This window comes from Cygnus olor, chromosome 19 (assembly GCF_009769625.2).
Source record: "Cygnus olor isolate bCygOlo1 chromosome 19, bCygOlo1.pri.v2, whole genome shotgun sequence".
NCBI classification, from domain to species: domain Eukaryota; kingdom Metazoa; phylum Chordata; class Aves; order Anseriformes; family Anatidae; genus Cygnus; species Cygnus olor.
In genome coordinates, this window is record NC_049187.1 from 10,456,273 (window position 1) to 10,481,483 (window position 25,211).

General features: G+C 36.2%; 1 protein-coding gene across 8 annotated transcripts in view; it reads right to left on the reverse strand.

Moving 5' to 3' along the window:
* The window catches only part of DENND1A (DENN domain containing 1A), a 194,153-nt gene that overhangs the window by 75,826 nt on the left and 93,116 nt on the right, over positions 1 to 25,211 (reverse strand). For all 8 annotated transcript variants that reach the window (XM_040531311.1, XM_040531309.1, XM_040531308.1 and 5 more), the window contains 3 exons: positions 21,908 to 22,008; positions 13,577 to 13,622; positions 4,667 to 4,768 (listed from right to left, as the gene is read on the reverse strand). In XM_040531311.1, the coding sequence (XP_040387245.1) occupies positions 4,667 to 4,768; positions 13,577 to 13,622; positions 21,908 to 22,008 (249 nt within the window). The remainder of the gene's footprint in view (positions 1 to 4,666; positions 4,769 to 13,576; positions 13,623 to 21,907; positions 22,009 to 25,211) is intronic.

The window sequence follows — 25,211 nt, forward strand, 5'->3', positions numbered from 1 at the left end:
CTGGGTATTTCTGGTTGTGTTTACTAAAACAGTTCAAAAGAGATTTGCTTTCACTTTTTTCTTCATCTTCTGTTGTAGAAGGATTTTCATTACAACTATTTAGTATAACAGAAATAAGCAAGAACATGTCCAGTATTGTTTATAAATCTGAATGCTGTGGCTTATGCCAATGATCCGTGCATTAATGAGCCTATAAGCACAAGTTGACATAATACAGATTTATTACAGATAAACAGATTTATTATTTATAGATAAACAGATTTATTGGAAGGTCTTCCATGTCCCAAAATCAAGTTCACTGCTATTCAGTGAGATAATATCTCTCAAGGAGCTCTGTTATTCTCAAAACGTAAGAGCTTAATCAGATTTTCAACATGTTTGAAGTTTGTTAACTTCCACGTTTGAAGGGGTCTGATAGTTGTAGGGATGAAATATACCTTTATTTCCTGTATTAGCTTCAGTAAACCATTTAAAGGTAGTTCTTAAAAATGCAATGAAGTGTCTATATCTGTAACTTCCAAATCCATCCCAAACCCTTTTCAGTGATTTTCTTTAACAATTCATGCGAAGAACTTGCCATCTATATAGAAAAAGAAGACCCCATTCTCAGTTGCACAACAAATTAAAAGTTCAGAAGGCTAGTTACAGCCTTCTACTCCATAGAAGAAGAACAGTGATAGGTTTTTTGCTAATTCCCTAGGCTTTCAGATCATTTGTTCTTTTCTAAGACTAAATCTAACACTACATGATGTCTGTTTTCTATATACACACATTTACTCTTTCAATCAAGTTTATTGCAATAGGGATATTATTTTTTTTAAATCCATATTAACAACAACGTATTGTTATTCTTAAGAAACTGGTAAGTTGGAGGAAAAAAATTTCATTTTCACTCTGGGATCAGTTAATACATAAGAAATTACACTACCCAAGCAGAATTCTGATTTTTTAGAATTATGTTTTTTTTCCTGTCTAAAGAAGGAGTAGTACTTTTATAAAAATAAGACTGTGACCACTCAATATCAAGATTATTTCTAGCCAAACAGACACATATACATACAGTCTACCCTTAGAGTGTTTTTAAAGAAGATTTTTATACTTCTGGCAGTTCAGGTTTAGAGGTCAGATTTAAACTATCACCATGTTTCAAAATGCAATCTGTGCAATGCAGCATAATGAAATGGTTCAGTAAAGGTGCTAGTGGAAATTCTTTTAATTAGGTCCAAGGCTTTTCAGTTGTCAACATGAATAAAGCAAGAAACATTCTATTCCAAACAGTGTAAGAAATAAAAATGGATTCACCTTTAAGAAAACGGTTTTGTTATAGAGTTGTTATAGAGTTTAGTACTTCTTGCTCCCCTGAAAGCAGTTAATTTCCCACTAAGTGGAAAAACAGTAACATAGGCTTCCTGCTTGTGGTAACTCGCTAACGAATGGACAGAACTAAATTCCTGACAGCCTAAAATATTCACTGACTAACACAAATGTGCAATACTAAAACAGCTATCAGATATGTAAGATCTGTTTGCCGCAGCCTACCGTATATTAGGCATTGCATCAGTCCTTCATTTAATAAAAAACACGAGTTGACAGAGTGAGCTTATGCTTTATTCCTTGTAATATGAAGCTCTGACTACAACTAAGCCTAGAAGATGACACTTATTTGGAAATACATGATAAATCCATAAGGGTTGCATAAAAAAATTACTACCCCCTCTTTGCTATTCCTTGCAACACAGACGGTGGTGTAGGAGACTTGTCAGCAGCAGATGCACTTATTGTAATCACAGTCCTTAATAAATCTCTTTTTTTAATATTGACTATTTTAAAGGAAAGTAACTTCCCAGGGTGCTCTCAGGCTGCCAGATTTTCAGCAAGCTATCAGAAGCAGAAGGTGACGGAGGGACAGTTTTTCACATTTCAAGTAGTTAATCAGTAACAGTAGTAAACACCTTGATTTTCAGGTACCTGACCTAAACAATTCAGGAAGTCTGACTGCTAGTATTGCCGAGGTAAATCAAGGCAAAGAAATGACTTAATCTGATTCTCCTAGAACTCTCTCAATACTATCCAGCTCCTGTGACACAAACATTAACTGGAAAGACACGTTACTGTAGCCCATGTTCATTTGGATACTAGGAGTGAAGGAGTAATGAATACTTATTCAAGATTGCTGAGAATCAACAGTATAGGTAGCAACATCATTATCATGAAACTTGAACATGACCCAGTATTTTAAACTGCAGAATAATCATAGGACTTAAAGGCACTGTTTTACTTCATTTAAAAGGCTGGGGGGAGGAGAGGGACTTTAAAATATTTCCACTGGATTAATGGATTAATTACCCAATGGCAAATGCATCACACAGATGTTTTTCCTCAATGCTGAATATAGATAGATTTAATTTAGCAAAATAAATTTTGTGTATATTCATCAGTGCATGAGTTACTTACTGTTCACATTAAGTAGCAGAACTGGCAGAATAGTTTGACAAAACAGCCATTTATGAGCATGAAACTGTTGAAGACATTTTTAGTTTCTCAGATCATAAATGCATCTAATTTAGACTGAGACCCATGGGGAGAGAGACTCCCAGAAACTCCCCATCCTCCCAGGGAAGTGAAAAATAAGAAAAAAGAAAAAAAAAAAAAAGTATAATGGATTGGCTTTACAGTCTCCCTGCTGAGATGAACAACTTGATCCACTTACAGTTCCAAACACATGATGCATGAAAGAACTGACAGAAATTCAATTCTTGCAAAGAAGAGCAGCTGCTCTCTAGTGGTCAAAGCCAAATATTAAGCAGTATGAAGGAAAGGAAAAGACCTAGAGGAGAATACTTCATTATCTAGGTAACTAAAATAATGAAACAAAGCTAAAAAAGACATAAACACTGATCCCAAACGTTAATTACACAAAGCAACACGATTCAAGTTTAGGCTTTGTTACAACAAATATTAATCCCAGCTGTATTTATATAGCAGTTGTGAAAAAAAATACACCATGTACGCTATTTGTGAGCCATGCCAGTTAATTGAATTTGCTGGCAGCACTTCCTCTGCTATGCTCCAACATCCTCCAAGATAAAATGTAGCTTTTAAATAGACCTGTGGAAAACTGAATCAAGAAATTTGAACTAATAAAACACAACTCTTTACTGTTATAAAAGTAAAGTAAAAGTAAATAATGAAAGGAAGGAAGTCTCTTAAAATTTATTACATTCCAAAGCTTGAAGTTCTGTGTTTATTGGTGAAGTCTCTTCTGATGTTCTACAGTGCGCCTACAACAGCTCCTTTAATGAAGTCTCATAAAATCTAATATAATACTTGATTGTTGACAAATCATATATATGTTTGAGGCCCAGCACTCACTGTACCCAGACATTTCTTACATAATTCCATGAAATTTACAAGTCTGTCATTTCCCGGGTTGTGGATAATGGCATGAGTGATGACCAGCTGGCAGATTTGGATGCTGGGAGTGAAATCAAAATGAAAAACTATAAAAAGCCAGAAAAATTCATGGAAGTAACTTTTATAGACTAAATGCTTGACTAAAGCCAAGATGTTCACAATCAAGATGGACCTTTTATCTACAGCTCACTGTTTTCGAAGAATGGATCACACCACAGATCATAGAGAAATGACGGGATGTCACAGTAGGAGGCACTGGGTATTCACCATTACTTGAATTTTTCGTCAAATGGACCAGCTTATATTGAGCTCCCTGCATATCAATTTTATTTCTCAACTACACATAAAAGGTATAGATCTAACTGTCAGCACAATATTTTGAACTAGTAAAAGAAATCCAGATTTTCCCCTGCCATTTTCTGCTAAACAGTCACCCTCTGACTTAAAAATATCCTCTTACACCCTTATTCACTTTACTGCTCTTCCCTTTCAGCCTCTTTATTGAAGATGATTACTGTGGGAAGTAACAAGCTGGACATATTTATGTCCCATTAAAGGGATACATCAAGCATTAAAAAAAAACATTTCTACAAAGTTATTAAAAAATCAATTACCAATAACAAGTTTGAATGAGAAAAAATAAATTCATAATTATTTGCACTGGGCAGTGCTAGAAGTGAGTATGAAATAGTCCATTTAAAACCATAATTCAGGATATAAAACGTACAAAGTTCGTTAAAGCTCATCTAGAAAAAAGAAAAAAAACTTCATTCAGAAACAAAAGTTATTTTAAAATGCATTTTTTTTTCTTTTTCATCTAATTGAAGAGGTAAAGATGATTTCAAATGATACTTCAAAATAATGAAAAAATAAGTTTTGCTTTCTTTTTTCCTGTTTGGATGTACCATACACTGTGTGTTTTACATCTGTTGTGTCTGTCCCTTGCTCACCCCCCAAAAAAGATTAACTCTTCAGATGAACAAAAACTTGATTGTGCTAATCCAAAAGTGGGCTGCTGCAGCATTTCTAGCTTAGGTAAGCATTAGCTAATTTTCATCAGTAGGCTTAAAAATACATATGCAAATTTTCAAACATTATTTAACACTTCATAACAGAAAAGAACTGAGGTAAAGCAATTTACTTAAAATAATGAAAGTAACACAATGAGACACCTAAATGTACAACTGAACAAGTCAAAAGTATTTATACTTTCAAGTAATGGAATGGTTGAATAAAATCATTTCATACATACCACATCATTAGGAAGGCTCTGAAGGTCATCAAAAGGGGTTTCCAGTGTGTTGGTGTCTACGTTAAGAATCACTACATCTTCCAGGGCCATGCTTCTAACTTTCTAAATATGAGCACATTCAAGAGAGGAGAAAGGAAGATACAAATATGGAGAGTTAAATCCTGTGCATAAAGGACACAAGTGATAGCACAACATCATGGCATTACAAAACTCAACCATTTTAAGTAACACCAACATTCCTGTCTGTCATCACTTGTTTTATTTATTTATCTTACAATGTTGAAAAATTAACCTGCAATTTGTGGACAGGAATTTCTAACGCTGTACATACTAAAATTTTTGAAACCACAGAGTTGCTGGTTGAGATTATTCAAGCAAAAAGTTATTTCAAGCACTTCTACTAATGTTTATCTTTACTCTGTTATCCTGTTTGCAAATTTAGAAGCTTTCAGCTAAGTGAAGATTTCAAGTTTTTTTTGTATTTAGAAATTAATTTAAATAACAATAAACAGTGGCTTTTCCAACAGGTATGAGCTGTATTAAATCAAAAATGGGATCTGTTTTTTAAATTCTAGGTTGACCCTTGTATCTCCGCTGCAGACAAATTTACAACTATTTAAGCCACGTTGACACTACAGAGGTTAAAAAAAAACAACAGCAAATTAAGACAAAAGCTCCACCATATCCTGATCTTGTAATGTTAAGTGAATCTACATTTTTGATACTGCTACCATTACTTGAGATCTCTAATCTTCTTTAAGTGTTTAAACCTTTGGTAACAGCACATACAGAAGAAAAGCGTAACCTATATCTCACAAAAGAACAATCATTAGAACATTTGACTAAATAACTAAAGGTATCAGTAATCTAAGCAAATTTAAACATTGCCAGACTTTGTTTCCCTGCTTAAACGACAGTAAATGAATCACTGTTATGAAAGAGAACAATATTTATGTATTTATTTTAACACTTTTTCCCCTAACAGCACAATTGATTTTTTTTTTTTTTTTTTTTTTTTTTTACTAATTGGACATAGCTAAGTCCTCTTCAAATCTAGCTTTGTAAATTCAAAATCAGAAAATGTGTAAATGCAAAATATGGTGATTAAGGAAATTTCCCAAACATTCAAGTACCTAAATACCTAAATGTACTAAATGAGAGTTACGTACTAAATGAGAGTTATTGAGGAGGTAAATTAACAAAAACATACTCATTTTTTAATTAAGATTTTGTGGGGTGGGGGGAATTGTTTCCTTTAAAAGAAAGGAAATAAAACTCTAAAACAATGGCAACGTTGAGCCTTAGGCATCTAAATAATTACCTTCAGTTTTCCTCTGTCTATAAATAAAGCTGCTATGTACTTAAAGGAGGGGGTGGAAATCAACAAAAAAAAGCCAACAACTATTAAAAAACACTTTGCAGACATTTAAGTTTAGGTCTTCCATGAGAATTTTCTTTGACTTAAATGGGAAAATATTACTTTTAATGCTTTCCACACAAAAAGCCCAAGTGGTGCATTACAAACCAGGTACTTTCCTCTCCATTTCAGGAACCAAAGGTCACTCTCATGGCTGCATCTGATAAACTCTAAAGCAATCCAGGAGTCTTGCTCTTTCTAGGAGTCCGGAAGCACCAGACAAACTGATTTGCTCCTTCCTGTTTCAGAAAATTAAAAATCGCACTTATACTCAGAGGAGTCTAAAAAGCTCCAACAAAAAGGTCTTGCAATGTACTTAACCAAAGCCAGAAGCTTGTCAAAATCAAGTGCTAGTAGGACAAGACAGAAGGAATTAAAACCTTCTCTTGAATACTGCCAAAGAAGCAACAAATGTGTTCAAACTTGTCAATGAGTGTTTTTGTAACTTTGATGGTGAATCTGCACCTTCCCTTCAGCACAACATTGGGATTTTCTGTAGCAAAGTGTAGGCTTTTCACAAGCTGAAATCTGCCAAGGACCATAATACAAAACGATTCAGTTCACCATGCAAGGACTATAAATGCTGAACAATGTAATCACCTCCACATATAGCCCAGAAATAACTGCATCTGAAAGGAAGGCTAATGTTAAACTCTGCTGCGCTATGCCTTTACAGAGCGAAGACCATAACCTTACTTTAAACTTCTTAATAGTTGTATTAAGACAGGGGATTTCCCTGGAGACAAACCCTCAAATTTAATAAAACACCTGATAATAACTTGATTTATTGCATCTGGCATTGTATTTGACCAAAAAAAAAAAAAAACAAACAATTTTTCAGTGGTCCAGTTGTGCCTTATCCCAGAGAAATGCAGACTGACCAGTTCATCTTGATCTTTTTTGTCATCTTTCTTTTCACTATAATCTTTAATAAAGGTATTATGACATAAATGTAGTACCTATCAGCCCATCTGAATCCGGAAATAAAAGCATTCACTCTGTTGTTGGAATTTCAGTAAAAACTCCCAGCATCCAACTGCACTCTTCCTATTAAATCCCACTGCACTCTATAAATCGCAACTCCATGTGGAATATTTCACAGGTAGGCTTTGCAAGTTGTCGCAGTTTTGTCAAAATATGAAGGGACCGCCACTAAGCTTTATATAGTTATATTCCATATTTCACAACTTCCTGAATATCAAAACAAAATTTTACAAATGAATTGATACCCATTAAACAGAATAGGCTATATTCAATAAGTTCATATTTTGCAGAAAAACACATGGAGAAGCAAAACCAAGAAGAAATATGAATATTACTGTTTGCTTATCCAAACTTACTGCATACTCAGGATTTGCTGAGTCAAAAGATATGATTCAGTGAAAATGTGCATCACAGACTACTACTGCAAGCCTTAACCAACCTTACCGGATTCCTTGTAGCCATAATTAATCATCTAAACCCAACCAAATCGGACTAACATCTACACCTGCCTTTTATTTTATATGTCTCTGTTTAAAAGAGCGGAGAGGTAAGGAAAGCTGGTTTAACAAGCACACTGAACCCATTGTTTATGGCCTCTATAAACATGGCTTAGTAAGAATTACTGACTTAATCAGAGAGAACTTATCTCCTGGTGAAAAGAGCACTTTAAATTTCAGAAATGGCACCTTTACTGTGAAAATCTCTTAACTTTTCAAACAAACTCCAGGGGGCCTTAAACACCAGGTCAGTAAATAAGCAGCAGTTAGTATGATCTGTCCTGCTCACAAGCAGCCAAACACTTGAAGTAATTTAAATGTTTTATGTGAAAGGTAGCAAAACCACTGAGAAACTATATGGAAATATTAAGGGGTGCTCCTCTGTCTTGCGTGCATCATATGATAGAAGAAATATTCATCAATAATACCAATGCCAGTTTATACTAAATGTTATTTTATTATCACTATTTACAGCTGGCAGTTTTTTCTTTTCCTACCGTAAAAACAACTGAGCTAAACTTCATACAGATGAACAATGGTATTGGATACTTGCTTAAAAAAACAAGAAAAACAAAAACAGCAACAACAACAAAACAACCACACACACACCAAAACAGAAAAACACAAAAACAAAAAAAAAGAGGTTTATGTATCTTCATTGCTAAATTGGTGCCAAAACATAAACCAAGATGATAATAAGGTTTCGCGACCAGACACAAATGGATCAACATATTAAAGATGTTGCAATAACAGAGAAAAGAAAATTTACCTTCCAGTAATTATTTTGGAATCTTAAAAATCTTTAAAAAACAACACCTAGTATTTGTAGTAGCTATTTTGTACATTATACTTGAAACTATTATGAAAGTATGATCCACAAGTCTAAAATCCATTTGTTTAATGAGTTGTCTCTACTTAGTTAATAGTTTCCATTTATTTTCTTAAGAACGCCACAACTCCGCAGACAACAATGTGTCAATCTGGCTGCCAGAAGCAGGAAAGGCAGCGGATATAAAATTTTATTATTTCATGCCCCAACAGCAGCCAGAAGGACTTAATGAAATCACCCTCAGATTTACAACCTGAAATAGCTATTCAGCAGACAAGCGTGGTTAGGCTGGATGTGCCCCTTGACCTTGCAGCCCTTTGATCTGGCCCAGCAGGTGGCCTGCGCCCCCCTCTGTGCATCTTCCACTCTTCCGCCACCCCCGACCTTGATGTGCAGGCCCTGATCCTGTACAGGTGATTCTCGAGATCCTTATCACAAGCAGCTGCTGCTAACTGAGTGACAAACATCACTAGTGCTGCTCTAACACCACCGTACAACAGAAGCAAAACCTTCCGCGGTCACTAGTAAGCCTACTCGGTACCGCAGGATTTGGGTTTCTTCCAACGTGTCCTGCAGGCATCCCCCCTGCTCCAGAATCTCCCACTAAAGCACAGTGTTAGTTTAATTTTTCCAACAGTTGCATAAGAGACAGTTCAATAAGTAATTTCTCGTTTTTACATGCGTTTTACCCTTGAAACCATGTACAGCCATACTTACCATATTTGTGAGTACCGAAATTACACTTAATTTTTTAAGATTTGGATTTAAGAACACCCAGTATATAACCCCATCATTTAAGCCCTGCAAAAAAAAAAACTACACTTCTTCAGCTCTAGGTAGAAAATTCAGTGATTTACCAATCCTAAATGGCTTGCAAAAGCTAAATACTACTCTCCAATCAAAAAATTTCATTAGCAATTAACACTACAGTGGAAGATGCCAGTGCTCAGGGTGTCTTCTGCAAACAGACAGCCAACAATTCCCCCAGTACTCCACGTGGCACTGCCAGCACGAAGCCCAGGCCAATCTAAACCGTTTCTCAGAGTCTGTTAGCTCACACTCTGTGCCAGCTACCTGGCATATAATGGGACTGGACCACAAATAGTGCATACTCTTGTCTACCTGAAAAAGGCACAAAAATACGCCAAAAAGTGCTCCCACAACACATGCACAGGGTTCAGAGGGCTGAACTCAGCCTTCTATTCATCTGTCTGCGTAAGGGGAAGACTATCAACATGAAACGAGATCAGCTGTTGTGTCCTAGCATATTAAAAATAGAAAGAATTTTAGTGAAACTTCTTTTCCTGACGTGAACATATTTACTCCTACTAGGTTAAAATAAAACAAAATTCTGCTCATGTCGGTTTTCTGATATGCACAACTGTCTTTCATGGTAAGGAAGAACTCATCCTGACAATTGCAATGCCAATTTTCACACACACATTCACTCCGGAAAATTATACAAGAATTAAGACTCCGAAGTCCCAGATGAAGTCCTCGAGTGACTGGGATCTTAAAAATAAAGAGATAAGTAAATATACTTTTATCATCTTTAACTTCATTTCTAAATACTGCTTTTTGTGCCCTGAATAGAGCACAATAAGGCTGGGCATTACTGTAACTTGCACAATGGAGGCCTGGCACAGAAGATTATACTGCCAGCAGCGTGGTATCTGACAGCTAAAAGGAACCGTTCCCAGTGGTAATGGGAACCACATGTGCCTGAATTCCAATAGGTAGTCTACTAGGTCAAGGGCATTCCTCTTCCATCAGCGCCATCATGCTAACAACCTTCACTACAGAAACAGTTGCCGAAACAATCGTTTACTAAGACAAAATGGAAAAGGCTGCCAGCTAAGTTTGACACCGCTTGTAACAGAAAGGTGAATTTAATATAACGCGAATACTAAAACAGCATGCAGGATGCAGGTGGAAAGTAAGATTATGAAAGGGATGTGTTCATTTGATGGAGTTTCATCTTCCTATCTTGTTATTTATCAGTACTAAGTACTTATCTTCATCTAATATGAATTCAATTAGTTCTGTAAGCATGTTCCATTATTCATGTGATAGCTCCAGCCTTGCTTATCCAACAGCTTATAAACTTTTAGCCTTCTTTGAAGTCACTTTATGGATTGCTAAATGGAAATCTTATAAAGAATGACTAACTAGGTGATGATAGAAAAGCTGAAAAATAAGAGCACAAAACACAGCTTTATATTTTCTACCAAGATTTTCCCTCATAAATCAGCCAGAGCCCTCTGACCTACAACAGGAGATTATCTTATCTCACAGGAGAACATTTCAGTCACAGCAAATTAGATTTAACAGTCAATGGATATGCTTGATATTTTAATCATAAGAAAAATTTGTCATTTTCCATTAAAATAACTGTTCCTCCTACAGAGACCCATATAACATGGGAAACTGAAAACTAGCTAAGATGCTAACTAACTAGTTTGAAAAAAAACCCTCTGGAGGTGCGACAGCGGGTGCATTTTGTTTTAAAGCATTGTAATTTCTACTGTATTTCTTCCAGAGGACCTTCTCCAAGATAAGGAGAGCAAAGGCACACGAAAGCAACACCAAAGCTGGAAAATTTCCCTACACTGCAAACTTACCCTTCCCTTTACACCACAGCTTCCCCTACACAAGTTTAGGCTTCCACTAACATTTACGCAGCACCAACAAATTATGCAATCAGGGCTGCTGGAGCAGAACCGTGTAACTGCAATTACTCCCCTGGGGCTGTACCGTAGAAGAAGAGCCCACCTGTCTTAACCTGAATGGAAAGCTGGGGAATTAATCTCTTCTTCTGAAACTAGAACATGTTAATTGACAAAACACTTTTAAAGGACTATTTGCTGAAATTTCAGCATTTAATGAAAAATGGATACTGGATAATGACAGTATTTTTATCTGCAGTTTTAAAAATTATTTTTGATGTGGAAAAAATAATACAACATATTTTTAAAAAATACACAACTGATGGAACATGAGAAAAAATTGCTGTTGCTACTAGATTGTTATTCTAACGCACAAAACATACGATTTTATACCTATCTACATAGAAAATGACAAACAGAAGAGTAAGCTTGAGGTAAACAAGTAATGCTCAAATTAGTTTGCCGAATGTCACCTTTCCCTTGCCCAAGACCGAGACCGATTATCCAGTATTTGCTAACAAACAACAAATACAATAGCCCACTGTGTGATTTTATTTTATTTTTCTGTGGCTAAAGCACAGTTAGCTAGAAGATGCATTTCTATCTGGAAGTATTCAATTTATCCTTAAGAGGAGGGGGAGTAGAGAAGACAGGTTTTTTTTATTTATTTCATTTATTTCATAAGGCACTTTGAATAACTGCGTTGCCAATGTGTATGTGTGTTCCAGAATCTCCAACTATTCAAAAGCCGTACTGGATTTAGTACTAAACAGATTTTTTCGCAAGTTACTAAAATGGATGAAAGTTGGCTTCTCCAAGAACTCCTTTTTTTGAATTTTTACAGATGGAGTTTGGAAGGCCTACAGAGCCCCGCAATCTGAAGAAACTGAGACAAAGGAAGAGGTAATATTTGATGTAGCAAGGCAGGGGTGAGACAATGCAACTCCGAAGTGTAATTTATTATTTTTTTCTATACCCATTGCCAGGCTGACCACGCAGGTCTTTCTGAGAGAAGATCTGTAAAAGCTGACAAGTACCTGCACTAAGATGTTATCTCATCCTCTACCAGGCCTTTTACTCCTTTTTTAAATAGCTAGATACCCCAAGAAGAATGCCAGTGATTACCTGGCACTGCTATTGGGCAGAAGAATTCTTGCTCAATATGAAAAATACATGCCAGACTACTTCCTAGATATCACTTTGGTTCTGCCTATGCAGTATTCAAATTTAATTATCAGAAATCCCTTTAACAAAAACATTTTATATACAAACAAATGTACATGTTGACATTTAGAATAAGTGCTTATTCACTAACACATTGCACTGTAATTCTGTACTTTATTTAGCAATATAAAGGGCATCTGTGGTCAAGCAGGGGGGAGCCCTGCATATTCTATCTAGCTCCTCATGAAAACGGTGACTTCTAAGAAATTACATCACATTAATACTGTGAAAAAAGGGGAAGTTACATAGTATAAAAACCTGAGTTTTAAAAACACAGAGACATAGAAGATCATTATTACATAAATATGCCTCAGTGAAAGAAAATGTTTGATCGATATTTCCACAGAAGGTATAATTTTTATGGAAAATACAAAAACAAATACTCTAGTAATATGCATTACTTTGTGTGATGAAAAAATTCAGCATTGTAAATTGTCGTATATCCTAAGCTTAAATTTCCAAACACAGGTATCTAAAACAGGGACAAAAGTCAATTAATTTCCAAGGGCATTTGCAATGCCTACCATTCAACACTGCCTACTAATTTAAGTACCTACAAAAGGGCAGTGCTTTCTTAAAAGGAATGCCTCTTCCCATACCGAGCACATACACGGTGGTCAGACTTCCTGTGTGAAGGGGCACTATTAATAAGGACTAGGATTTTCACAGGGATCTAAGTTAATAGCTTATGTGGTCCTCCAGACACTTTTGAGAAAAGTTATCAACTGTTTCACCGGGATTGGAAGCAGAAGGAAATGTGCTATTTCCACGCACACACACACAGTTAGCAGAATTACTCTGAATTGTTTATATGTGAAGCTTTCTGCGAGGGCTGGTTTTCTGCCAGCTTTGTGTTAACATTAACAGCAAATTCCTTCTTTTCAAGGTCTTTTGAACATTAAAAAAATTACAAACTGTCTGCAAATGCTTACAAGAGAACTATAACTGTCAACATTTTAGTTTAATATCAACTCCGCCTTTCTGAATAGAGTAAAACTAGAGGCAGTAACTATTACAGGAAGCAACAGCATGAAGAGGGGAACACACCATGTCAGCTCATCGCTGACTGCTGAACTGCAAACAAACTGTGCCCAGACAGTACAAGGTACCATTAAGACTCCCTTAAGTTTTAACAATATCATGCATACCTAACTTCAGTTATCTGAACACTCCTACAGAAATTAACAGGACTATTATATTTTTAAGCATATGAACAAATGTAAAATTAATTGCAGAATTTGAGTCTAAATCATAAAATGACATATATTTTCAGAAATGTTTAGAAAGACTTACCTCCATCAAACTTAAATGTATTCCAATGAGGTAGGGCATTGGGGCACTGCAAAGAAGAAGAAAAACTTGCTTTACATTCTTGTAACGCTGGATTAACACATATGAGTTATAAAATTAGCTACAGGAAGAGACTGGTATACTGGATTAGACTTTAATATATAAATATATATATATACATATATATATAAACAAACCACATGTTAACAAAATTTTATTCCGTATTTGAAAGACTTGTTTTACTGCAATATCCTCTCACTACCATAAGACTTAAATTTCTCTTGACATCAGAATTTCTAAGTTAAGACAGGTACATAAGGGCAGCTATTAAATATATACATATAAAATATTGTGGTCTCTTAAAAATATTACAATTTTCGAATAAATACACAGAATTTTGCTAAACAGTATTGCTTAGGAAGATTAATCCAGTTGTAGTGTTAAGTGGTTAATTTAATGTATGTAGCACCCAGTACTACAAGCTTTAATCCTTTTACTATGGGTCCAGGCGCATTTTAAATAACTTAGTATCAATCTTGAAATATTTACAATTATAAAGCAAGGATATAAAAATGACTTTGGAAGATTCTGATTAAGTCCTGAATTATTGTGATATGTGCTGGTATCATTATTCCCTTCAGAATACGAAACTTAAGTATATCAACAAGTTCTTACACCAAATTTGTAGCCTCAAACACAGGTGTTTTACTTTTGTTATCAAACAGAACGCTAAGAGAAAGACTGATCTTTTCAGTCTTCTGTTCAGTGATGTTTGCAAACAGCAATATGGACTGTATAGCACAGGAAGAATACTGAATCAAAGTTGTATCCTTGTATATACAGTATTTCTAATATTAAGCTTACTACAGAACTCCCACTCAACTAATCAGGGAAAGCTTATATTTGCATTGCTTATTAGAACATATCAAAGAGGATGCCAAAGCTGCTAATTGCAAATATGGCATATACTGCCTGTTAAACTGAAAGCACACAGACAGACACAACTTTTAAAATAGAGCCTCATTTGATTTCGAATACAGAAGCTCAAAGAGCTCATTTTCAATTTCAGATGAAAAAGGAGAGAAATGTCACTGTGCTGCCTTGGATTAAAATATCTTCCATATTGCTTTTATAAACTGGTGCCTACTGTTCAGTAAGGGAAGAACAGTGCTGAAAGAACTACTGCAACACACCAGCAGAAATCACTCTGCTTCTCATTTGGTGAGAAATAACTTTTCAAAAAGTACAATTTGTTGATAGGCATATTAATAATTAGCATGTTTATTAATATGCCACCAAAAACTGCTCCTCTGTTGGATGCTGTACCAAGAGATGTGAACAGCCTCTATATTACACATTCTGGATGAAAACACTTTTTTTTCCTTCATTTTGAAGACTTTAAACATATATAACTTCAGAGAATCATATGCGTTCATTTGTAGAATACTGAAGTGGTGTGTTATCACCTTACAACTTACTGAATTGCATACACTGGCAAGAACGCCCCTGCCCAAACTTCACCCAGTAAAGCACTTTGTGATAGCCCAGAGAGACTGCTGAATTGTAAACTAACTTGGTGCAAGTGCTGAAGACTCTGCTTCCTTGGGAATTCCACAGGTGAGAACCAGAGCATATATCCAAATTCTTGGATACAAATTTTTACCATACAACATGATATACACTTACTACATATGGATTGCTGCTCAACTGAGGAGTATTTATTTGTAATTTTGCATGTTTTATTTGTGACAAACATTATCTCTTTCACCCACATCTCTTCATTTCCAATGGCCACATTCCAGGAGCAAGAAAATACCCAGTAATTTCACATTCAAAGTATAAACCATTGGTTTAGCTGCCAGCTGCACAAATGCTCAACTTCCCTGTGTGCCTGGCTACGCTGTTGAGGACTCCTCCAGTATGCACTGAAATGAATGTGTTTCTAATTAAGTAGTTTCAGGAACACGACAGCTTCAATCTCAAAAATACAAAGTCTGAACCTCGGCAGGAAGTCTTAAGACTGCAAATGTCCCATCTAGTGGAACCTTGGCTAATGTAATGAAAGGAAGCAGGAAGAGTGCAGTATTCCAGAAAGCCAGCCATTTATTAATGTGGCCAAAAGCAGAGCCTGTCACCAAGCATAGGAAAATCTGACTCCGTAAAAGTTAATTAACTCTATCATGTCCATCTGTCACCCACCCAGTTTATCAACAAAACAATGAGAATGCCTAAATCCTTAAAACCATGCATACCCAGTAAGATTTTATGGAACTACAAGATAGGCTTTGAGATGCAAGGATCGATTTAGGATGCAACGAATTCTCTTTTCAATTTTCTAGTGCAAGTCATCTCATGTAAAGACAATACAGCATATAAAGCTATTACAGGGACTGCGTAAAGGCCACAGTAATCTAACTTTTAGCAGTGTTTTCAAAGCTGTTATTTCTTTAAACTTGTATTACTACATACTAAATGATTGCAGCCAGATCCTTAATGTGCTACACAATGTATATATACTTGGACAGACTGGAGAAAGCAGAAGGAACAATTCGATGCTAAAGCACTACAAAGAGTGGGTTTAGCTTACCCATTCATAAATAATTCATATACTTATATATATATAATACAATAAAATAGCTCAGATTATTGTGATCAATATGAACAAGCAAACTTTGAAGCAGAAATTTGTTAAATAATGTGCTACTTTCGCAAACATTTGTGTTAGCTTTATGAACAGTTGCACAGATTTCATTAAGGGAATGAGGTAGAGCACAAATACAACACTAAGAAACCTCAGAAAAAATTCTCTGAGAAATGTTTAACAAACATAGGTCTGGATCACGGGATAGGACCACGGGATAGGGCCTGGATCACGGGACACTGGGCCATGGCACCGGTGCACAGAAGCTGACAAGCAGACCACGTGCATGCTACAAAGGGCTCTGGAAGATGAATAGCATTTGTGATGCAAAAGAGAAGATGGGGAAAGTAGAAGGTAAACAAAGAAGGTTAACTAAACCATGGGAAAATAGTTCTTGTAAGAACTTTTCATTTTGTATAAACAAAGTTTGGTTGAAGATCCATGCCAGGCTTCATAAATTGCTTTTATTAACTTTTTATTTTGTTTTATTTTATTTTTTAAAAAGTGTTAATCATATGCCATTACTTAAATACTCAGGTGCCACACTGTACAAGAGAACACCATGCACTCCCCTTCACCATTCAGACCACACAACAATTCTTCCCAACTGCTATTCAGATCCTGAGAGAAGACATACTCAAGGAGCTTTTACCAAGCTAGATGTGTATGGTTTTTAAAGTCTTTCCAGTCAACTTCAGGAACATACATTGCTTGTATAAACAGGAGAAACACTTCGCACAATCACTGATCCTTCTGAGACCCATGACAGATTAAGGACTGACCTTCAGACCAGTCTTTACATACTGCTTTACGCTTAATCAGTCCTGGGGCTTCCTACAGCCACAACTCCTAATTACTCAAAGCTGTTTGATGGCAGGCAATAGCCATTAAGTGCAAAAGTAAGAAGTATCAATTTCTACTATGCACATTCACTGCTTAAACAAAAAGCCTGCCTCAGTCTTTTGGAACAAAGAGAAAGGCTATTACTCCTCTTGTGCCACAGTGGTTCCCAACGCAATCAGGGTTATTTACAATCAAATGAGTTATATAGGTAAATATCAAATCATTAAAGTAGCAATGAATAAGCATGAATATGGATACTGTGGACTTAACGGCTATATATTGCCCATTTATTACAGTTGCATTTTTACAATTTCTTTAATTCGTTTCCTTAGGCTAACTAGAGACCTCTTAATTATGCTCCCAAGAGGCGGGCAACTACTAATTGGAAGAGAAGCAGGTGAAATAGAGGGACACTTCCTCTTAAGTGAAAATAAAAATAAAAATCCCCAACAACAACAACAAAACTCCCACACCTTAAAAAAAAACACAAAACAAAACAACTGCAATTCACCAGAAAATGTAATGTAAAACCCACAGATCTCAAGAAGGTTCGTAGTTTATAGCTACACAGGGACTTGCACCATTTTCCTCCACTGTTCCAGGAAAATGATTAGATCACATTTACTACGTTCATGTCTTGATATACAAACACTGACTTAATGTGTTGCTCTTATACACCGATAGTACTTTACCCTCTAAGTAGTCTCCAGATTTCCCTTCAGATTACTCATTGAGATGCAACAGAACTCAATCCCAAATTTATCAGGGTAATTGATGCAAATTAGAAACTTGACTGCACAGAGCAACTACAAGAGCTTTTAGTGAGTACACAGATGTACCAGGCTAAATCAAAATGCCTACCCAGAGGCTCATGAGGAAGGAATCATTGTTTCCCAAGCAGCAGGAGTACTTGCCCTCCAGTTACCCCCTCCACCTACTTAAAGGAGCATACTGAACTACATGCAGATTTAGAAAACAGGAGAAAGGGAGTTTCAAAAAAAACCACAACCAACTCCTGGAGAAAGGGAAAACTGCACCAACAGAAACGTTTATTCAGCAGCTGTGGCAGGGTGCTCTGAGAAGGTGCTCTCAGAATATATTAATGTTGGCTACTAAGCAATCTATCTAATATAAAAGACTGTTTTTATCACCTTAGAACATGTACTGTTACTTCTGGTAGAAGCCCACATAATAACCAGTGTTAATTCCCCCACCCTTTAACCTGAATGATAGAAGCAGATGGCTGAAGTCATCCTACATGCATGTATGTGGTATTGAGCCACCATAACTGGCTCAGTATCCCTAGCACAAAGAGCAAGTCTAGAGAGATCAAACATTTTGGAGACAGAGGCTTTTGGCATTTTCAGTATACGAATAAGGATTGCAGGTGAACATAAATATTAAATTTAAAATAATCCTTTCAAGAGGGAAGTGGGAAGAAGATTACCCTGTCACTCTCTGGGAAGACAGCTATTCTACTTTTTCATAGTTCTGGGAAGATCCAAGAGTTGTCATGTGTGTCCTCCCAGGGAAATCCAACAGATTTCACAAACATGGAGCTGAATTGGAATATTATCAGTTGGGACCTTAGAAGCATTTTTGTTTGTTTTTTTTACATAGAAAGGTTCTACTGAAATAATATCACAGATAATAATCACAGATGGAATATACCTTTTTTCCAAAACCTTTCAAAGATCACAAGTAATACAGAGTTCTTGTAACCTTTTGTGATTTCTACAAAGATCAGGAGAAGACTCAAAAGCACCAACAGCATAATCAATATGCACCAATGGACAGCAAAGTCAACTGAATGAACATCATTTTTTGATTTTTAAGAACAGAAGAACTTAAATTTTCTTTGTTTCCATTTCAGATTTTTAAATTGTTTACATCACATTTGCAAAATAAATAACCAGACAGTAATATATAATAATAAACTCTAATGTTTTTAAATAATTTTAAGGGAAATGACCTAAGAGGCAGACACTGATAAGCAATAATACTGCCTTAAAACAGCATGAAGCTGATTTCTCAGTCCTCATAGGCAAAAATCACCTTTCCAAGTTCTCATGGTTACAAAATAAATGGACTCTATTTTGAGAAATATATTTATGGCACACAGATTGTTACTAAATTTATTTATCCAAACAATTAGTGTGAGACTACCTCTCCAATTAAAGTTCATATCAGGCTAAGGTAATCGGCTGTTGTATTTGTGAGCATGCAATTACAGCCTAATAATTATATGTTTAAAAATCATACTTCACACACTAGCTAGCTCATTTGCTGTATGGACAGGGTGTTACACCATGAAAGAATTCATTCAGCAGAGCTCAGCGACTCGTGTCTTTATTTCCTTGGGTACACTGCCCAAGTGTTTGCTTTTTGCACACCTCTGCTCCCAGCTGTGGGATCTGGACTTAGCCCCTTTTAACATGGCTTTGTCAGAAAGTCAATGAATACCTAATCTTCAAACCCAGCGTAAAAGCCTCTTGTGGTCCACATCGTTGTCCTGAAAACTCCTAGCAGCATGTACCTGAAGAAAAAACTGGCAGTAGCAGCCTTCATGTGTTAATTACACATGTGAAGCCCATTATGCAGAGAAAGGGCACCTGCTGGCAGTGCAAATGACTAGAACCTGCCCTTCCTGTGCAGTGAGTAAATTGAAGGTTCATTTCTACAGAAGATAATAGTTTTTAGATTCCTTTCCGTGTATCCTCGACATAGGCACATACTTAACATTTAAATAATCTGCAGAAGAACAAGCTTGCTTTAAACCTAGATGTTTCAGCTCCTAGCACTTCCCTTAAAAATGCTAGTTATCCCTGCTGGTTCCTTACTCCTGCTTCAATGCAGAGAAAACATCACACAGAACAGTATCCCTCTTACAAAAACCACCCCAATCCGACCCCACCCCCCCAAATCACTGTGCTGAGAGCTTAAAAATATGCACTTAAAATATGGCGTAGTATGATTGAGTCAGTTGAAGTTCAATAGTTCGTTTTGTTCTGAGGACTTTATAAAACGCCAGGGAGGGCAGAGGCGGGCCTGTTTCTATGTTTCAATTCATGCTCCAAAGCACACTGAGCATCACGTTCCACCAGAAAGGCTTTTGCTAATCTCTATGCTCTGTTTTGCCAAACTCACTATCAAATACTCATTTTAGAAGAATCATAGTCTCCTTACATCACACGCTTATGCCACTAACACCACCTGTGTCTTGTCTTATTCTACTACAGACTCAGAATCCAGATCTTTTTCTACAGAAATGGCTCTCATGAAGATTTGTTTCATATTTTTTTTCGTGAACAGAGACAAATCCGAATGGCCTGTAGTTTCTTGGATCTTCTCGCTTCTTCCAAAGATGTGTGCAACAGTTATTTTCCAGTCAGTGAGGACATCTGTGACTGCCAATGCCCTTCAATTATGAAGTGTGGCCTTACAATAGTATCACGAAAGTTTATCAGCACTCTCTGATCAAACATATCTTCTCCCACAAATTCGTAAATGTCCAGCTTACTTAAGCAGTCCGCGGCTCAATTCCTTGTGACTGTGTAATACCTGCCTCACAAAAACATTTCTGCTACACATGCAGACATGGAGACCTGGGAGGCTGGGCCTTGTCAGCAGAGACAAAGGCACTGAGTACCTCAGCCTCCTCTGTGTTCTCCATCACGCAACTGCATGGTCCTGCAGCAGCAGGTCTACATTTTCTTTGGTGTTTTCCTTTTACTTCCAGACCTGTGGAAGCCTACAGGTTAGTTACCCTTTACATCCGTCAGGCCAAGTCAAGCCAAACTGGACTTCCTAAATCCACCCCTACATGACATGGCAACGATTCCATTAACTCTAACAGGCCTTGAAGGTTTACGTTCCCTAGGCTGCCTAAGGTGAGAGAGCAGCCACTCTTCCTGGGCAAACTTCATCTCCCTGCTGTGTACACAGTGGGAACAGAAAAGGGCAAATCACACAAACTCAGCAACTAACAGCTGAGCAACTAAAAAACTTGTTAATTACTCAGAGTTCTCTTCCACCGTTCCTGTACACAGCAAAGGGAAGAGACTATGTTATGGCTGATTAGGCTGAACTGTCTGACTGTGCTAGAAGAGAAACTGAAAACTGAGAGAGCATCTTAGACAGGCTTCTGCACCACTGACCGCAAAGTCCGAGAGATAACTAATGACACGCTTATCTGAAGACCACAACAGTGAATAAGGAGGCTCCTTAAGCCACACGGACACTGTGGAATCGCAGAATTCACACTGGAAGACACCTCAGAAGGTGGTCTGAGCTCCTGGTCAAAACAGGGCCAGCTGTGACAATATATGGCATTGCTCATAGGCTGTGCCAAAACTGTAACATCATAATAATGCATACGTTTTTGAATGGTTTATAATCATTCCCCTATATAAGGTAAGAATGTCCTAGCACACACCGAGAATATTAGAAGATCACTGTAGGAAAATGAATAGCTTCCTCCCCATCCCCAACAGAAATTCAGGAAAGCAGAAAAAATAAAGTATCTTCTCCACTCTATCTTTTACTGCTAGAGTCTTAATTCATATTTTAAAATTTAACATAAATATGCTAAAAACAGATTATAAGTATAAAATAACTAAGTTGCAGCATTTCATAGTAACCACTCACATCAGTGTATTTCAGCATACTGATACACCATTACCTAATGCCATGAAAATATTTTTTTACTTACTATGTTCACTGTTTACTTAATATAAGTATTTTTAGACTAACAGTTGCAGCATAAGAGGACTTAAATCTTGCAATACAGAAATGTTAAAACTGTTGTGAAGCTAAATTTTATACACACACACATATATATATAGCCTTACCAACAGTAGTCCAATAGATGTGGGGGCAGAACAGGAATGTAAACATGTTGCCAGAACATCGGGTAGAGCATAGCTGCAGACCCATGAATGCAGGCAGTTAACTGAAAAACACATATTAAAAGAAGATCATAAAATAAGACAAAAACCAAGCTTAAAAAAGTAAGGCTATAAGAAAAAAATAATCAATTTTGTTTTTATATCAACATGCTTTATTACACAATATCCAGTGTCGCTCTTAAAATGGGTATTGGGTGGGTAAAGCATGACTGGTTTATGGTGGCTGTCATTTGACTGACTTAGTTAAACAGCTGAGAACATGATTCATTCAACAAACAAAACCTGAAAAGAACACCCAGTGTTCTATAAAGCAACGTAAAGATGGGAATGAAAACACACAGTGAAGAAAAAAAATAGTAAAGGAAAAAAAAAAAAAGATCCTTGCAGTTATCATAAAAATGAACTGAAATTATAACACAACCTGAAAAATATTTGAGCTCAGGAAGGTACAACACCAGTGACATACATTTCTTAAGAATATATCATACCAAATTCAATGATTACATTTTCATTATTTAGAAGATATTTTTATCTAATTGACCTTCACCAATCATTTGATCCACTGATTTTCTCAGTTATATTTTTAAAAACTCATTAAGAATAGTTTTGACATCAGCAGGTACAAAAAAGATCATAAATAGCAAACACAAGTGCTAGTCTACCCATGGGGAGAATCTTCACAGTGCTTTGGAGGAAATTGTGTCTCAAGCCCATTTCAAGCCATAATTAATAATTTTGAAAAGAAAATAAGCAGGATATTTGTCATATTCACTGAGGATACTAAAATGAATGTGGTGATAATCCTCAATAAAGAAATCTCTACTAAAACTATAGTCAAAATGAGGTAAGAAGAGGGTATGAACACATACACTTGAGAAAGTATAAAATAAAAAATGAATTGTAGCATACAAATAGACACAAACTAAAAAGACAAAAAGGTGATAAGCAATCACATCCACCCTGACAGCGTTTTGCAGTTTTGAGTCTCTTTTAATGGTACTTGGTGCAAGTACTACAATGTCTCTCACTTGTTAAAACTTAATTTGAAAACAAAACTCAATGAAAACCTATCAGTTATTTCAAGGTACAGAAAAAAGATTAATTAAAGCATTTATTGCTTGTCTGGACAATAGGGAGGGGGAACACTGCTTACAAATACCTAAAAGACAAATTCTGAAGAAATGAGGTCATTGCGGTGGCCTGAAGTTGCAGAGAGATGTAACTGAGCAAAGACAAGTTGTGACATTGCTCCTAGATGCGGTTAGATCCAAAAGCAGATGACGCTTATTAGTATTGATTTTCATAGTCTAGATGAGCTAATCATTATTTACTCCAAGCATTAAAGATTATGCGAAGGTGTGCACTAATACAGTCTCTTAAAGCTCCATGGCCAGGAAAACCAGCTACACGCTCTGGATCTGGTGTGGCTTATGCCCAATGGCAAAGCCTTTCTGTAATTCCAGTGCAATTTCTGTAAGTAACAGAACACAGTTTTCTGATTAAAACTCAGGTCATTAGGCAAAAAAATTGAAGACAGGCACATATTTTGTCTTATTTTAGTCTCTGTACAATACAGATCAGGATAAGCAATGAGAATGCACCGAGACACTAAGATTTTGGGGAGAGAATTACTGCGGTTTTCTACAGTGTTCAGATAAGAACGAGGGTGAGGTATAAGCTTCACAAGTGGGATTTTTTCAAAAGCAGAAAAGTGACTATAAAAATGAACAGAAATAGATTTTGCAATTTACAGCTCAAAATAGACACAGATCATTTCAAATCGTTCAGAACCCAACACCCAGTATGCCAAGCGTCAAACCATACAGGACTAAAATTTCAGATAAAAACACACCCTTGCTGCATTGAAAAGCCAGAAGTTTAAGCTCTACCTGGTACCTACCCAAGTTATATTAGAATGCTTCATATTACTGTGGCTAAAATACACAAGTAAGTTCTCTGCCTGATGATGTTTTTGAGTTCTAATCATCTATATTACCTACTCACTGATAACCTAGATTGTAAAAGATTTTTAAGATTTGATGCAAGGATTTTTTTTGCAAAGGTCTTATTTATTCTTTCCTAATAGACTTTGTTTATGCATTCACTAGTTCTAGTCTTCCTTGTGACAGGTTCCCATTTTTTTTCATAGAAACAGCTCCAAGAATTGTAGCTTCTTCAAGGGAGAATGCTATCACACCCAACTTTCAAACCCAAACAGAAATTTCTAAAATTACACCTTACTCTTATGATGTATATCTTTTCTTGTGTTTCTTTTTCCAGAAACTATTTTGATCTTCCTTTCTTCATACTTCTGTACTTGCACGTTGGTATGGAGTAATGATGCCTCTCTACATAGAAACTGTTCACTTGCTGTATGTCTGTCTCACTTACCAGGACTGCAAACAAAATCTGCGTGCATTCCTGGTTTCTGTCTTGTCTGTTACGTCCGTTTCTTGGCCTACAGCCTCCACCAAATTGAACTATAGATAATTCTGACAATCATTTTTTTGAATTAGTGACATTCATCTGCACAAATTCATCTGTACTGAGATAAATACCCACTTAAGCATCGCTACAATTTCAGTAAATTCACAAGAACTACTGATGAAATCTGGAGGCACGGTCTTGTCTGACACTTTTAATGTCCTTTAGATTTTCATTTTTGTCTCCCTTGAAAGCACTTTTGGTTCCAGTGGAACTATTAGTAACTACGATATTGGCCATTAATTTCTATGCATCTTCAAATGTTAAGCAATCTGAAATAATATACTCTGTTCAATTCTTTGAAAGTCAATGAAAAAAGCATCCCACTACTCCCATTTGACTGAAATATTCTCAAATGAACCTCAGATTAACAGCACCATTTATGTCATTCATATTAAAATTACACAATCATTTGTTGAGTCCTTTATTACTCTTTCCTCATGTTTGGTATTGAGCAGCTTCACCAAGGTGTCATCTAATGATATTACAGAAATCTGTTAATTCCCTGTTAATTTATTCTGTTAATTATCAAATGGATAATTCAAATAATAAAAGCCTTCTTCACTACCTTCAAAAGGGCCTGAAAATGATTTGTTTCCAGCTTTTTTAATAGCTTTCCAATGTCAAATCTTAACTGCAGCAATAATTTCTTCATCTAACAATATGCTTTCTTGTGCAGTTTCAAACACTGGAAGCTATACAACCACTCCTTTCCTTAGCACTGACTGAATTAACAGTGTTATAAGCATCCCAGCGCTGACAA